The sequence below is a fragment of the Orycteropus afer genome, unplaced genomic scaffold (assembly GCF_000298275.1).
Source record: "Orycteropus afer afer isolate SDZICR_OR568_19922 unplaced genomic scaffold, OryAfe1.0 scaffold00114, whole genome shotgun sequence".
In the NCBI taxonomy this organism is placed as follows: domain Eukaryota; kingdom Metazoa; phylum Chordata; class Mammalia; order Tubulidentata; family Orycteropodidae; genus Orycteropus; species Orycteropus afer.
This window is the reverse complement of record NW_006921701.1, coordinates 2,756,587-2,773,474: the sequence shown is the minus strand read 5'-3', so window position 1 is coordinate 2,773,474 and position 16,888 is coordinate 2,756,587. Positions and strand designations below refer to the sequence as shown.

General features: G+C 39.6%; 1 protein-coding gene across 1 annotated transcript in view; it reads right to left on the bottom strand.

Moving 5' to 3' along the window:
• Positions 1 to 10,318: 10,318 nt before the first annotated feature.
• Positions 10,319 to 16,888, bottom strand: part of TIMMDC1 (translocase of inner mitochondrial membrane domain containing 1) — a 22,308-nt gene continuing 15,738 nt past the window's right edge. Inside the window, exons 5-7 of the mRNA XM_007943867.2 lie at positions 16,366 to 16,444; positions 13,534 to 13,644; positions 10,319 to 10,469 (exon numbers count right to left, since the gene is read on the bottom strand). Of these exons, the coding sequence (XP_007942058.1) occupies positions 10,319 to 10,469; positions 13,534 to 13,644; positions 16,366 to 16,444 (341 nt within the window). The remainder of the gene's footprint in view (positions 10,470 to 13,533; positions 13,645 to 16,365; positions 16,445 to 16,888) is intronic.

Genomic DNA, 16,888 nt, shown 5'->3' with positions numbered 1-16,888 from the left:
ATTGCTAAATCCATCCCTAGCAAATTGAGAACTAAATAATTTAGGACTAAATAGTTTGAAAACAAAACAATGTACAGAGCTGAGTGATAGAGAATACAGTAGCCACTCCCTCTTATAATTTTTACCATTAGCTTTGCATCCTAGAAATATATTCTGGCTACAGAACCTTATGTGTTTACCATCCAATTTTCAACACAAAGTTTCAAATGGTCCACTCTCATGTTGACAATCAGTTGGCTCTCTTTTGATCCAATAATTAACATCATTAGAAGAAAAATTATTTCATATAATAGGATCTATATTCCTGTTATTTATGGGGTCTGCAGATGTGATCATTTAAGATTCTAAAATAGTTCCACTGTCTATACCATCTTTTTTTTTATTATTATTACAGCAAGGAATAGATGCAGAATTTAGAAAAAATTGTTATATTTGTATTACTATTAGTAATTTCAGCATTAGTGGTACCAGTAAAATGATTTGCACCCATTAAACTATAGTGATCAATGCAAGAAGTCTCTTCTAATTCATTATGTTTTAAAAAGGAAGTTAATTTTGGAATTGTCTTGAGGGATCCACAAATTTTTTTTTTTCTGCAAGTTTTCATTTTTGTGTTCCACCTAGTTGTTGTCATTTCATTTTACCTGGATATAAAATCTTGTCACTTTTTCAACTGGTTCTACAATAAGTGTGAATAACTAGAAATAAAATTTATAAAACAAGTAAAATATATAAAATAAAATTTATATTCAAATTTGGATGTTAACGAAAAATTTATATTTGAAAATTAGTAAGTAAAAAATATATAATTTTATTCTCCAGATCTGAGATACTCAAAAGAATCAAAATTTACAAAGCAGTCAGGAAATAATTTCATTTGTTTTTTGTACATTTGTTGGCAGGCCCTTCAAAAATCTCCATGAGTATTTTTCATCTTGAAATAGTTAAAAATTTGTGTACTCACTTTCCATCCTTTGATGCTGTGTCTTCACAGTTCATTGGACTGCTGCTGATACACGACAGTGGCAAGAGTGATCACAAAGAACATGATACAAATACAAGGGTGTGCTCAATCGGAAGATTTGTTTTGGTTTCCTTTAAATCAAGACAGGACCAGGTACATCACAAGTCACATAATTATAGCGCTGCTGGTGTATTCTTACATGATCAATGAGAGAGAACTGAGTGTGAGGTTATACCTGATTGGTTCAAAATGAAAAGGAAAATATAATTGTTATCATATACAAAACTTATAAAATGTTTATTTTATTTCTTGGTAGAATTGTTTGAATTGATACATATCCAAAGATATGTATATAACTGATGTAACAATAGTACAATTTCTTGATGAGCAAGTTTGTTTTGGGAGTCATTAACCAATTTCTTAAAAGAAAGTCAGTCTGAAGGGAATGGAAAATAAAATACATTTATATAATTTTTATTATCTAAATATTAATTCATTTCCTAGATGAATTGTTCAGTTTCCTTACATGGAGATATGTAAATATTCTGATAAAATATAAATGCAATGTTAAACGCTCTTTGCTGCTTTCTTGGAAGATGAATTTAGAAATACACTCATTGTTGCAAAACAGAAACATATTTTTTTGTATGATAAATGTTGAATTGTGCATCTTCTTAATGTCTTAATGTGTCTAATACCTTGTTTATTAGCATGTATACAGTAATACCAAGCACTGTGTCCTACACAACAGACAAAAAAGAAACTCACTACATACACGAATTACAACTTTTCGCGTTAGATAAATATTAGTACTTCTAGTATATGTTGGATGTTTTCTTTGTTAGTATATATTATCATCCATGTTAGTATTGTATTAAATGTATGCTAGAATGCATCCATGTATATGCCAAATATATTTTAAAGTTATAAATATTATTGTTTACAAAACTTTGGACATACATCTACATATATGTGATAGAGTTAAAAAGTAACTTGATTGAATTCATTGCCATGATTGACTTATTCAAGTTCCCTCAATTTTGTGCATCATCTAGGACTGGAATTCCCATTGGTTGTTTACCAGGACTTACACAAGAGCATACACTTGTATTTGTATCATGGCAGAGAGCAATGCTGGCCCTCCTGGCTGGAGGTGCTAGATTAGCAGATGTGGATGTACAAGACAGTTCTCTCAAAACAGACTGCACCTGTTATTATTAATATAATCTGTTCATGCCCAGTAGCCTCTCATCCAGTAGCATACTGGATGAATGTAGCAAGAGTTAGACTTGACAGCTCACTCACATCTCTTGTTTATTAAAAAGTAATAGTGTATCCCCAAGAGGCCTGCCAAGATAAGGAGTTTCAATTACACAGAAGGGACCATAGGAGACAGATGTCAATGAAGGTGTTGAAGTGGTAGGGACCTGTCTTAGGCTAGGTTCTCTAGAGAAGCAATAAAGCTGATATAGATAGACGGATAGGTAGATATTTACCTCAGGGAAATGGCTCACACAGTTGTAGAGGCTAGAAAGTCCCAATTTCAAGGGTCAAACATCAAGCTGGAGGTTTTTCCTAACTCACGCAGCTGCAGGGGCTGACCAAACCAAGATTGGCAGGCAGTATAGCAGGCTGCTGACTTCAGTGGACGATGAATCCAACCAGGTAAAATGACAGATTACTAGCTCACAGGCTGCAAAGGCAACAATTACGAGATCAGCAGGCAATACAGCAAGCCACTTGCTCAGTTCCAAGACTGAATGATGCAGGATCCAGATCCAACAGAAAGTCCTAGAATTTTCCCAGGACATCCACATGTATTTTGGAAGCAGGCCACACTCCTAAGGAAACTCCCTTTCAACTGACTGGCTGCTCACAGCATATCCCACAATGGAAGTGACTATCTTACATCAAATTTCATCATGGGAACGACCACACCACAGCTGCTTAAACCACTCAGAATCATGGTCCAGCCAAGTTGACACACAACTTCAACTATCACAGTTCACCCCTTGTCAATTTGGCATTTGTACACATTTCCTTAAACCACATGTAATCCCTAAATGCAGTTATAAAGTCATACTTGCACCTAACATGATACAATATGTGTACAACAATTGAAGAAAACAAAAATATATGATGCACACATACAATGAAGAAATACTCAACAATCACAGTCCTTGTTTCTGCAATTGGTCATGTGGTCTTAGCTGGTATTTAGAATTACCTTCTTCTACCACCCAATGGAGCTCGACTATATGAAGAAAAACGTGGTATCAGAATTGGAGGAAGAATCATTAACAACCTGAGATATGCAGACGATACAACTTTGCTTGCTGAAAGTGAGGATGACTTAAGGCACCTACTGATGAAGGTTGAAGAATACAGTCTGCAGTATGGATTACATCTCAACATAAAGAAAACAAAAATCCTCACAACTGGACCAATGAGCAGCATCACAATCAATGGAGAGAAGATTGAGGTTGTCAAGGAATTCACATTGCTTGGTTCTACAATCGATGCCAACGGAAGCAGTAGTCAGGACATTAGACGAAGTGTAGCATTGGGAAAGTCAACTGCGAAGGAACTGTTTCAAGTGCTGAGGAGCAAGGATATCTCCTTGAGGACTAAGGTGCGCCTGACACAAGCCATGATATTTCCAATCACCTTGTATGCATGTGAGAGCTGGACAATGAATAGGGAAGACCGAAGAAGAGTTGATGCTTTTGAGTTGTGGTGCTGGCGAAGAATGCTGAAAGTACCATGGACTGCTAAAAGAACTAACAGATCTGTCCTGGAGGAAGTGCAGCCAGAATGCTCCTTGGAAGCGAGAATGGCCAGACTTCGTCTCACCTATTTTGGTCATGTTGTAAGAAGGGACCATTCCCTGGAGAAGGATGTCATGCTTGGTAGGGTGGAGGGTCGACGAAAGAGGGGGAGGCCTTCGACGAGATGGATTGATACAGTGGCTGCGATGATGGGCTCGAGTATAGCAGGGATTGTGGGGCTGGTGCGGGATTGGGCAGTGTTTCGTTCTGCTGTGCATGGGGTCGCTATGAGTCGGAAACGACTCGACGGCACTTAACAACAACAACAACAACCACCCAATGTATTACCCTTGCTGTCAGCAAGCACCTCAGTTGATTGTGATTCTTTGCCTGGTAGGGTTACCCAAACCTTCATTCCTGAAGGGTCTTTGCCACTAGTAGTCATATCAGAATTAGGTTGCTGTAGTTTTCCATTGATCTTAATCACAAGGCATGATAGTACTAAGAGATGTCCTAAAGAATCTTCTGTATTCCAGATATATTCTTCTTTATCTCCATTATGTAGTATCAGTCTAATTTCCCCTTGGTAATCGGTCAATCACATCAGACAGTACAGTAACTCCTTTCTTTGCCTGTTGACCCAGAGGCAAGAGGAGTCCAAAATAGCGAAGTGGCATTCTTAAATTCCAGTTCAATGGAATTACTAATGTGTCTCCAGATGGGAGTGTTCCATACTTTGGGACTAAAACCTCCTGGCCCACAGAGCATAGAGTCACAGGATAGGAAGCAAAAATATTTTGAATGAGTCACTAGGGGTAATAGTAAGTGATGCCACTCCTATTTCCACCCCTTGGTTTCTGGACTCATGAATCCTGGCTATTGGAGAAAGAGAACCATATATTGGATGCTGGTTTAGAGGTGGCATAGTGCCTAAGGCATGTGACTGCTAATCAGAAGGTTGGCGATTCAAACCTACCAGCCACTTTTCAGAAGGAAGGTTGGGCAATCTACTCCCATAGTGATACCACTTTGGAAAGCCAAGGAAGGGTCACTATGGTCAGATCCGACTTGAGGGCAGTGAGTTTGTTTTTGGGTTTTGGAGAACATTGCCCCAACCCTGCAAGATATTGTCAGCTAGTTGGCACCATAATTGTGTTTTTAGAAGACCATTCCATCATTCTATTAAGCCAGTTGCTTCAGAATGATAGGAAACAAGAGTAAGATCAGTGAATTCCATGAGCATAGGCCCACTGCTGTACTTTATTTGCTGTAAAGTGAGTCCCTTGATCTGAGGCAATGATCTGTTGGATACTATAACAGTGGATAAGGCATTCTGTAAGTCCATGGTTGGTAGTTTTTTGGGGTTTTGTTGTTGTTATTTATTGTGATTTGGGTGAAAGTTTACAGGGCAAATTCATCTTCCATACAGCAGTTCACATACACTTTGTCTCATGACATTGACTCCAATCTCCCACAATGCAACAGCTCTCCTCTCACTTCCTCCCCATAGCCACCTCCTCCCTGTGTCCTTCCTTCCCATGCACTCCTGCCCCCAGAGCTGTCTCCTTGTGCATACACAGACCTTCTATTCTCCCATGATTGATCTCTCCAAGGAGTGTATCTACCTAATGTAAGTGCTCAGCTCATATGCCTGTCTTTTGTTTGGCTGGAAGTCACAGGAGTGGGTTCAATTCCAGACTTGAAGGGTAGCTAGAGGCCAAAGTCTCAGGGGTTCCACCAGACTCTATCAGACCAGCAAACCTGGTCCCTTTTTTTTTTTTGAGCTTTGTTCCACATTCTTCTCCCACTCTACATGGAGGGTAGTTTTAGCAGAAACATTACATGCAGGGAAAGCAAATCCATATCCAAAGTGTCTATTCCAGTAAGAACAAAACGATGCCCATCCTATGATGGACGTGGTCCAATGTAGTCAACCTGCGACCAGGATGCTGGTTGATCGCCCTGAGGAATGCTTTCATATTGTGGATTCAATATTTGTCTGCTGCTGGCAGGTTGGGCACTCAACAATGGCTGGAGCTAATTCAACCTTGGTGAGTGGAAGTCCATGTTGTTGAGTCCATACTAACCTCCATCCCCGCCACCATGGCCACTTTGCTCATGAGCTCACTGGCCAATGACAGGAGTGGTTGGGGAAAGAGAATGACTAGTTTCCATCGAACATGTCATCCTATCCACTTGATTGTTAAAATCCTCCTCTGCTGAGGCCATCCTTTGATGAGTATTCATATGAGATTCAAATATCTTCACTTCTTTGGCCAATTTAGAGAGATCTACCCACATACCTTTACTCCATACCTCTTTGTCACCAACTCTCCAATCATGTTCAAGTCCCTGCCCATCCAGCCAAACCATCGCCCACAGCCCATGGATCAGTACACAATCATACTCTGGCCATTTCTCCTTCCATACAAAGTGAACAACCAGATGCACTGCTCAAAGTTCCGCCCATTGGGACATTTCCCTTCACCACTGTCCTTCAGGAAGGTCCCAGAAAGGGGTTGCAGTGTTGCCACTTTCACTTACGAGTGATGCTTACACATCACATAGAAACACCTGTAGACCAGGCACAAGTCTTCTCTTCCTCAGTCAACTGATTATAAGGGACTTGCCATGAGACCATAGTTGTAGACTGGGAGAGGGAACGTAATGTGCCTGGAGTGGAGACCATAGGCATTTCAGCCACTTCCTCATGCAACTTACTTGTGCCTTCAGGTCCTTCTCAAGCCTGATCTCTTATATACCACTTCCATTTAATGATGGAGGTGCACATCCAACTTTATGACTCGGTGGGTCAGACAATACCCAGCTCATGATGGGTAGCTCAGGCCACATGGTGACTTGGTGGCCCATGGTTAGGCAGTCTCTACTAAGGTCCAGTAACAAGCCAAAAGTTGTTTCTCAAAAAGAGAGTAGTTATCTGCAGAGGACGGCAGAGCTTTGCTCCAAAATCCTAAGACTCCAAACAGGATGAGTTTGGGCATCCATGGACCCACTGTGAGATGGGCCTGAGCTAAGACTCTATCAATAACTTGACCTCCATATGCCCTCACTCTGGTGGGCCACAGTGATGTTTTAGGTGTCTTAGAATTATGTGTCAATTCAGAGCCTAATAATCTTCAAAAAGTCTGATTAGCTCATTTTCCCCAATGGTAGTGCTGTCCATTATGGTAACCACACCCACCTTGTATTTGTTGATTCATTGCTGTCACTTGGACCCTACCACCACAGGGTCCAATTAGCCCCTTTGTAGTTAGTGTCTTAATTAGGGTAGTTCCCACCGTCAAATCTAGCTTACATAAAATAGCAATCACAGCAGTCTTCAAGGATGCTGGGGCTCCCTTTACAAATTTTTGCCTCACTGTAGCAGTAAAAGGTACGTCCTCTGAGCTCTCCATTTCTGGGCCTATGGGTCTAATCTGATAAATCCATTCCAATATGCCAACTTCCCTAAGCCTTTGGATACTTCTTCTACATTACACCAAGGCAGGTCTGGTACTTCAATTTGATTTAATGTAGGCCACTATATAATCCACACTTCAGTAAAACAACCAAATAATCTATCAACCAAATAATCTATCAGATATTTTCCTAACTTCTCAAACTGGAACACTGAATGAAGAATCTGTGCTTAGTGGGCCCAAATCAATAAACTCAGATTGATCCAACATTAAGTTCCTTGCACCATTATCTCACACCCTTAACAGCCATCCCCACATATATTTTCCAGGTTTCTGTTTGTACATTTAGGGGTTCCATGTCCCCAGCTTCTTGTGTACCCATATGTATCCATCCTAGGTTTCAGGATCCTATTTCTTGCCAGTCAATGCCCTCATTTTAACTTCAGACACCATTCTGGGTTAGCAATTCAATTGGTGTTGTAATAAGCTACCCTTATGATAAAACTCTGGGTTTGGTTTTTGGCAATATCAGTTCTGTTACTACAAGAAATAAGGCTTTCTTTCAGGGTAAAATTGGAAACATTGAGTCTTGTATGTGGTGATTGAGCTGTGACTCAGCAGCCCTGAGCTCATCTCACTCTTTCACCACTTTGTCTAGTGTAAGCGGGACCAACCAACCAGCTTCCTTACACTCCTGATACTGACAAAACTGCAGAAAAGTATCAAACATCCAATCACCCAGAGCCTCACTTCCACCAATACTTGATTTATTGGTGGTGCTACTTTGTGTATTAATATTGTTACCTCATGCCATGGATTAGCAGAGCCCTCTTTACTAATGGAGACAGAGTCATCAGTGCCTTTACAACTAATCAAACTTGAGAACCAATTTATGAAACTCATCCTTATGATTTTATTTCTCTAGAACTTCTCCCAGTACCAAATGTCTTGGGCTAGGTTCTCTAGAAAAGCAAATCCAGTAAAGCCTGTATGTGTATAGAGAGAAAGAGAAAAATTTATCTCAGGAAAATGGCTCCCACAGTTGTAGAGTCTGGCAAGGCCCACATTCATGAGTCAAAACATCAATCTGGAGGCCTTTCCTGACTCACGTAGCTGCAGGGGCTAACAAACCCAAGATTTGCAGGCAGTATATCAGTCTGCTAACCTCAGTGGATGATGAATCCAAGATTGGCAGGTAAAATGGCAGGTTGTTGGATTACAGGATTACAGGCTGCAAAGGTAACAACTCCAAGATCAGCAGGAAATATGGCAAGCCACTGGGTCAGCTCCAAAACCAGATGATGATAAGTTATATGCAGGATCCAGATCCAACCAAAAGTCCTAGAATTTTCCCAGGATGTTCATATATATATATTGGAAGCAGGCCACACTCCTGAGGAAACTCTCTTTCAACTGAAAGCACATCCCACCAGGGAGGTGACTACATCAGACCTCATCATGGGAATGACCACACCACAAATGCTTGCTTAAACCACTCAGAATCATGGCCCAGCCAAACTGACACACAACCTTAACTATCATAGCCAGCAAGCTCTTGAAGTGTAGGAAATACAACTCTGTTCTAAGTAACATACTACAGAGTAGATAGTTGATCAGCAAAAATAATAATAAATTAAGAAGAAACAAAGTCATGCTGTTTCTTTAATAATATTTATCTACTTCCTTTTTGTTAAATTTGTATTTTATTTGAAATGACATAGGAATCACCTTCAATTTCTATTAAACACAAACCAAACACTATTACACATTTAGGCCCATGCTACTTGCAGGACTGAAAGGCAAAAGGGCTTCACAACCCATTTGACTTACTGGCTCCTTTCCTCTCCTCCTAATGACTCCCAGAATACCATTTAAAGGGCTGCATGAATAAACACATGCAGAATTCAACATTGATATTTTGGGAAATATTTTATTTACTTTTGCAGAATCTAATGAAAAAAAGCATATACTAATATATATATATTACCTTCACTTTACTTAGCCTTAAGGAGCTCTGGTGGTGTAGTGGTTAAAGTATTCAGCTGCTAATCAAAAGGTCAGCAGTTTGAACCCATCAGCCACTCCACAGGAAGACAATGAGATAGTCTGCTTCCATAGAGATTTACAGCCTTGGAAACCCTATGGGGCAGTTCTACGCTATCCTGTAGGATTGCTATGAGTTAGAATCGACTTGATGAGAGTGGATGGGTTACCAGTCTTAAATTTAAATATATCATTGAACCTCTGACACATATGTCTGACGACATATATGTCTGTGGCCCAGGGCACCCAGGTATCTGAGTGCCAGGATGCCAGACCCTTGTCTTGAGGACAAAGTTCCACTACTGCCCATCTGCAATGCATGACCCAGAAGCCACCTAGTCTGTGACAATGTGGCCCAAACTCCCAATCCTGATCCCCCCTGGCTTCAGCAACTCAGTGGGTCTAGTCCCTGTGTTTTTACCAGTGTGGTTTCTTAGAACACCAATGGAAAGGTATAAGCACCAAGCCTGGCTCAGGCCTCTTGGCCCCTTGGCCCCCTTGGCCCATACCAACCCCTCCCCAGGCAGATTCTCACAAGTGAGCTGGCCGTTCCCACAGATGGCTTAGCAGAGAAGGCAGTGACCTGAAGCATCTGTAGCAGGAGCTGCCCAGGCTGCCCGTCCAGCAGGACCTGGCCAAGTGCTCACCTTAGGCATCTGCAATAGGAGCTGCCAGGTGGCTGCCTATCTGGCAAGATCCAGTGAGTGCTCACATAAGGCATCTGCAGCAAGAGCTGCCCAGGCCATGCTGCAGAGCAGTCTCCAGTCCAGTGCACTTGGGAGCCCCATGTCCCAGGGACACAGCTGTTTACACAACATCCAAAATCACATAACATCCTATGTGACAGAATGTATCATGGCAGTTAAGTGGTATATGCCTGTATATATTTCTATCTCTACTGAATAGATATAAATCTGTACTTATATTTAAGAGTAAGTGAAGTTAGGATACCATAACCCAGTTATTGGTTTATTAGTTTAAAAAATAATAATAATAATATAAATGACTACCACTACAGATTTCAGGGCTTACTAGCTAGGGTCATGGCTCAGCAGGCTGACCTTCATAGTCATGACAGCACACTTCCCTTCAACTCTCCAATGACTTTCAAGTCCAGAGAAATGTCAGTCCTTGCTTTGTTTATTTATTGATGAAGCGTTTCTAGGAAGGTTTAGCAATGCTTCTATTTTCTTAGCATCATCCTCAGATTGATTTTTCTGTAAACTACTTTCAATCTCTTCAGGGAGGAACTCAGTAATTTGTAGTCTGGCTTTCCTGTAACCAAAGAATGAATAGATAGATATATCAAGTACTGCTCCATGTCTTTACTTCTTACAGAGATTTTAAAAAAGAAAGAAAAATGATAGTATTTTTACTCTCCCTGCTTCAGTGTGACAACTCATGAGCAAATACTGCTACCTGCCACTCCTCGGAAGGAAGGTTGGGCAATCCTACTTTCGTAGTGATACTGCCTCGGAAACCCAAGGAGGGGTCGCTATGAGTCGGGCCCACTCGACGGCAAATAACAACAACAACAAGAACACTTCAAATGCATGACTTTCTTCTCTCTCCTAGCCACTCTGTGGAAGCAAGACTAGGCAATCTACTTCTGCAAAGATTTACCACCTAGGAAACCCAGTGAGGGTCGCTATGAGTTAGAATCCACTCGATGGCAGTGGTATTGGTTTTGGTTTAACCTGTTCCAGCTTTGACTCTGAGATACTACAGGATGCTGAGTCTTAGAGTTAGACTCTAGGACCTGGGGTAATGTGATGGAACTGAAGCACTCTGCACTGAGGTATGAAATTCATTGCCTGCTTTTCTCTTGCCCTCAGAGCCTAGGAATGTAGGTACATTGCCTCTATATTAAACTTTCTATTGCCAGATCTTACAGGAACTGGACAAAGGTTATAAAAATGGTAACCCAAGTAGGAAAAAAACAGGACAGTACTATAGATATATAAAAGAGTAAAAATATAATTTCCAAGTAATACATCAGTTTTTGTTCTGACTAAATGGCAATGAGTTTAGTTTCGTTTTTATTAATATTTGTGAAGGAACTCTGGTGGCATAATGCCTAAGGCATTTGACTGCTAACCAGGTTGGCGGTTCAAACCCACCAGCCACTCTGATTATCAGGATCATCTATAACTTTGTTCTCAACTCTTCACAACCAGATTTTACTATTTCTTATTTCATATCTCCACAGCCAGTTCTCTGTATTTTGTGCTCATTAAGGCAATTTTTCAGACTTTCATTTTGTTTAATTTCTCTAGCTATTTTTAAGTAGACATTTACTTATTAACTAACCTCAATAATATTACACACACAAAGCACATCCTTGACACTATTTCCTTCTGTCAAAGCATTTGTTCACAACTATAATTCAAGTTATTGTTCCTACTGATTCTCAAGGTTTTCCATTTCTAAATCACTGATCAACTTTTTTAGTTTTTCAAGCTTTCTTTCTTTTTAATTGAAATATACTTATTATTTGTTCTTATTTTTCCAATGTTAATTCTTCCTTAACTTCCTATATCATACTCAAACATCCAGTATATTTTCCTTACTACTCTGAACCCTTTCTCAAAACTTCCTCTTAAAAAAAGAAGTCTAGAGAATTAACCAAACCAAATCCACTGCTGTTGAGTTGTATCCGACTCATGGCGACCCCTCCTTGGGTTTCTGAGGCAGTATCACTATGGAAGTAGATTGTCAACCTGCCTTCCAAGGAGTGGCTCGTGGGTTTGATCCGCCAGCCTTCTGGTTAGCAGTCAAATGCCTTAGGGACTACTACACTATTTCAAAATACACTAATGCCTTTGTACTTTTAATTCTCCATAATGCCAGACTTTATCCTAGCATTAAGAATTCAAAGTGCTTCAACCTAAAATCTAGATATGTGTATATCCCACCTACCCTCTTACCAGGAAGAGGAAAGAACAAAACAAGCATATTTTGTTCAGTATTATTTTGTACTATTTAACATTATTTACTATTACTATTATTTAATACTGTACATATTTTGTACAGTATTAAATACTGTAATACAATCCTGCCCTTCCAGTGGCTAAGAAAATGGAAAGCTTGAAGTTATGAAAAATATCTAAGGTCAGAGAACTAAAGTAACAGTGCAGCTGGGATTTAAAGACAGTTTTTAAGGTTTCATTCACTTCAAAATCAATGCTTTCTCCTATAGAACTTAGGTCCTTGGACAGAAGACTTGCACAGATATTCATGCATTTCTTAAGAGAGAGTATTTGTATGTTTAGCATATGAAATGGAGGTTTCAGATAAAAACACTGGAAAAAATGAGTGCTCATCTATATAATTACCAAGGCAGGAGCTGCAGATGTCATCTGCTGGAGTCCCAGTGGGATTTCAAGATTTGAGAAAAATTCCCTCTTACTTTGGCAAAGAAGGAGAAAAGTAATCATTTTGAAATGCCCAAAGCACTCTGTTATGCTTAAGAATAGCTTTTTTACCAGAATCTGATCAACCTGGGTTTTACCTCAGCCAAACTGACATAGGAGAAGGGAAATACCCAGCTTAGCCCCCTCTACTCAGTAATGTAAGGGAAGGGAAATACCCAACTCCTGTTCTCTTTAGGATTTCTGTCTCATCTAAGCAGTGACTTAAAAAAACAAAAGCACTGTGAAGGTCATAGAATAGTTTTCCAACTCCCCACACCTTATTGCCACATCAACAGGGCTCCTGTATACTAATGCTGTTGTTGTTTGTTATTTGCCATTGAGTCGGCCCGACCCCTCCTTGGGTTTCCGAGGCAGTTATCACTGCCCAACCTTCCTTCCGAGGAGTGGCTGGTGGGTTTGAACTGCCAGCCTCCTGGTTAGCAGTCAAGTGCCTTAGGCACTACGCTACCAGAGCTCCTCTGTATACTAATAGGGGATTATAACTGAGAGAACTGTGAGATTCAGACTTTATTTAAAAAGTCATCCCTAGGGAAATCCAAAGACAACAGGAGAGACAAAAAACAAGAACACCAGAGGAAATTTTACCCTCTGACTCTGATAGCTACAGCTACAGCAAACAATAGATGCAGCCTAACTATTAGACAGATAATCATAAAATCTCACACCAAAGGCAAAAAAAAAAAGGCAACAAAGGACAAATAAAACACATGTCCAGTTTTCAAGAATATATATATAATACATAAATTACAGACCAGCATCTCTCAAAACCACTTAGGGTATAAATTCAAGACTTGATAAAAATAAACTTCTTTGAATGAATGGCAGTTTAAAGTAGTTGTGGTTAATAGATCACCACCATACGAAGCTAAAAAAGTCAGATTCTCTAGTCTTACTATGCTCCTTACCATTCTTCCAGTTTGAGCTCATGGAGTGCCTTTCGATCCTTCTCTTTTCTCTCCTGAACAGTCTCTCCACGGTACTTCTGAAGTGTTATCAAGAGGCTTCCTATAGGAGTGCTAAGGGGAAAGCAGAGGGAAAGCTAAGGATAAAAAGCCATTAGACCAGCAATGTGTGAGCATCTCTGCTAAGGCATGAGCAACTCCTCTGAGCTACCTGTTCATAAATGGCTACAAGGACATTTGGCAATTAAAGCATCAAATAAAGAAAAAAAAATACTGAGGGAATTTCCTTTCCTGGTCTAAACAACAATCACTGTAAGCCCCTAAAGTTAATTGGTATAAACAACAACATATCTATACATTGGCTCTGTTTTTTGTTGTTATTGTTAATAATGGATGATAAATAACTATGGACAAGGAGGGAAATATGTATACTTATGACAAGTTCTAGTAAGTAGCTCTAATACTGCAGGTTTCTCAGAAGTGAGATTAATGGTTAAGAATGGTATCAGCTCCTCTAGGGAGCTGGAAACGTAGAATGGAGATGATATTTTTTTATTTTGGGGGAGGGGATGCTATTAACTTTGGGGGATGGGGCCACCAAAACATCCTACAATTCCAGAGTTTGGTACAACCATCTTACTCAAAACACCAACAGTCACTCATTGAGAAACTCACTTAAATTACAATTATTACTATGATGCAGAGGATTTGGTCCTTGCCTTGTCAAAGAGAAGGAACTTTTGAATTTGATGTAATTTAAATTCTCTCTGCTACAACTGAAGTAGCCTAATTTTAAAAATTATTTTTGCTGCTAACTTCAACTTTCCCCTTCAAATCAAGCTGGTATATTAATACGACCCAAAAATAATGTGGATATGATGTGCTGAATTTAAAAATAAGAAGATTCTCTAAGTCTAGAGGTGTCCCCCCACCTCAGAAAAGGGAGGTGGGTAGGTGGAGGAGAAAGGAAAGCTCTCTGATTCTAGCATGGATGGTCAGTGAATGCTAAAACTACCAGGTGAAAGATGGCTGGAGAGCAGGATATTTGCACAGACTTATCCCACAAATTAGGAGCTCTGGTAGCATTGTGCCTAAGGAACTTGACTGCTAACCAGAATGCTGGCGGTTCAAACCCACCAGCCACTCCTCGGAAAGAAGGTTGGGCAATCTACTTCTGTAGTGATACCACTTTGGAAACACAAGGAGGGGTCGCTATGAGGCAGGTCCGACTCAACAGCACATAACAACGAGAACATCCCAGAGATTAGTTGTTAATTAAAATGGGGAAAAGATATCTTTGTAATGCAGATATTGAGCAGACATTATCTTAATCAAGCATAATAGGCATTATTCTAAAATGGCCCCCAAAATTTCCTGCCCTAGTCCTCTAACAATGAAAATGGTAATGATGGGATACTATGCCCTGATTATGTTATGTTATATGCAAAAAGGATACTGCAGATGTAATTAAAGCTATTAATCAGTTGAATTTGAGTTAATCAAAGAGAAGATTATCTGTGTGAGCCTTTTAAAAGCAGACTTTTCTGTAGCTGGTGGCAGAGCAGAACTCACAGGAATCTAAAGTATAAAGATTCAATGTGCTTTTGTTCATTTGAAGATGGAAGGGGACAAGAAGAAATGCAAGTGGCCTCTAGGAACAAAGAGTGGTCCCCAGCTGACAACCCGTAAGGAAACTGAGATCAGATCTACAGTCACAAGAAACTGGATTCTGTCAACAATCTAAATAAACCTGGAAGCAGAATCTTCCCCAAATCCTCTAGATCTAAAGAACTCAGCCAAGCCAACACCTTTATTCTGGTCTTGTGAAGCCACAAGCAGAGAACCCATCTGCATCTACCTACACTTCTAAGCTACAGAGAACTATGAAATAATAAATGATGCTGCTTTAGGCTGCTAAATCTGTGGTAATTTGTTACACAGCAACAGAAACAAATACACAATTAATCAAACTTAACATCACTGGTAATGGGTGACATAATATGTCTCTTAACGTGATTTACTGAAAAGGACCTAAAACTTCACCTATGTTGTATCCTTGCCAAAAACATTTAGCCTAAAACTAATGATGAAGGGACAATCAGACAAAATTGAGGAACATTCTGGGGAGAAAAAAAAAGGCAGGGGAACTGTATTAGATGCTGTATTGCATCACCACTATTTATCACACAATTGCGTGATTTCATTGGAGAATGTTCTTCATTCATCCTGGGAAATACATGCTGATGTATTTAGGAGTAAAGTGTTAAGAAGTCTCAAATGGTTCAGCCAAAAGAAAAAAAAAGAAAGAAATATACACATGTCACACACATGTACAGAGAGCTCTAAAACAAATATGACAATATGTTAACAACTGGTCAATCTAGGTGAAGGGCATATAGTGTTCATTGCACAAATTCACTCAACTTTTCGGTAAGTTTGAAATTTTTCGAAGTACGAAGTTGGGGAAAAATATATAAAAACAAAAAATTGAATAAGCTAGTTAAATAAACAAAACCTAATTTTTAAAAAATGTTATAGAACATGCTTGTTAATTCATTTCTTTCCCTGCTTTCTTACAAATACCGTTGTTCATGCTACAAACAGTTTCAAGTATTAATGATATTTAAATAGTTTTTACCCAGTGCAACCTAAAAGTGAAATAAACAATTGGGGTAGAATTAGAATGACAGTCAAAGCTACTGCCAATCCAAGCCTTAAGACTTTTTTACAGGCTTGAAGGATTAAATTCGTTCTTTAGAAATGGAAGAGACTTTTAATAGGCAAGGCACTGGTGAAAGTCACATCAATTTAGAATCAAAATATGTTAATACTTACCCCAGCAAGGCCCCAATTACACCACCAGCCACCAGGCCACGAAGGCCTAAGTTTATTCTGAAAAGACTTCCTGTGACAGCTATTTTAAAACAAACACACAAAAGCCAATATTAAGTCATCTTTAAATACCAGAATTCCATTTTTCTAAATTTCTTTCTTAAAAAAGGACACAAATCCCTAAGAAGGTTTTCTGAGCCCAGTATTAATATGTCACCACAGCCTAAATTTCCTGAATCTAAAATGCCAATACAGCTAGCTTTTCATTCACTCTGCATGTTTAAATGAAGAAATACCCTTTTTACAAAACTACTCGTTGCCATCCAACTCATAGCAACCCCTCCTTGGGTTTCAGAGGCAGTATCACTACGGAAGTAGATTGCCCCATCTTCCTTCCGAGGAGTAGCTGGTGGGCTTGAACCATCTTCCTCGTGAGGAGTGGCTGGTGGGTTTGAACTGCCAGACTTCTGGTTAGCAGTCAAGTGCCTTAGGCACTACGCCACCAGAGCTCCCTTATTTTATTATT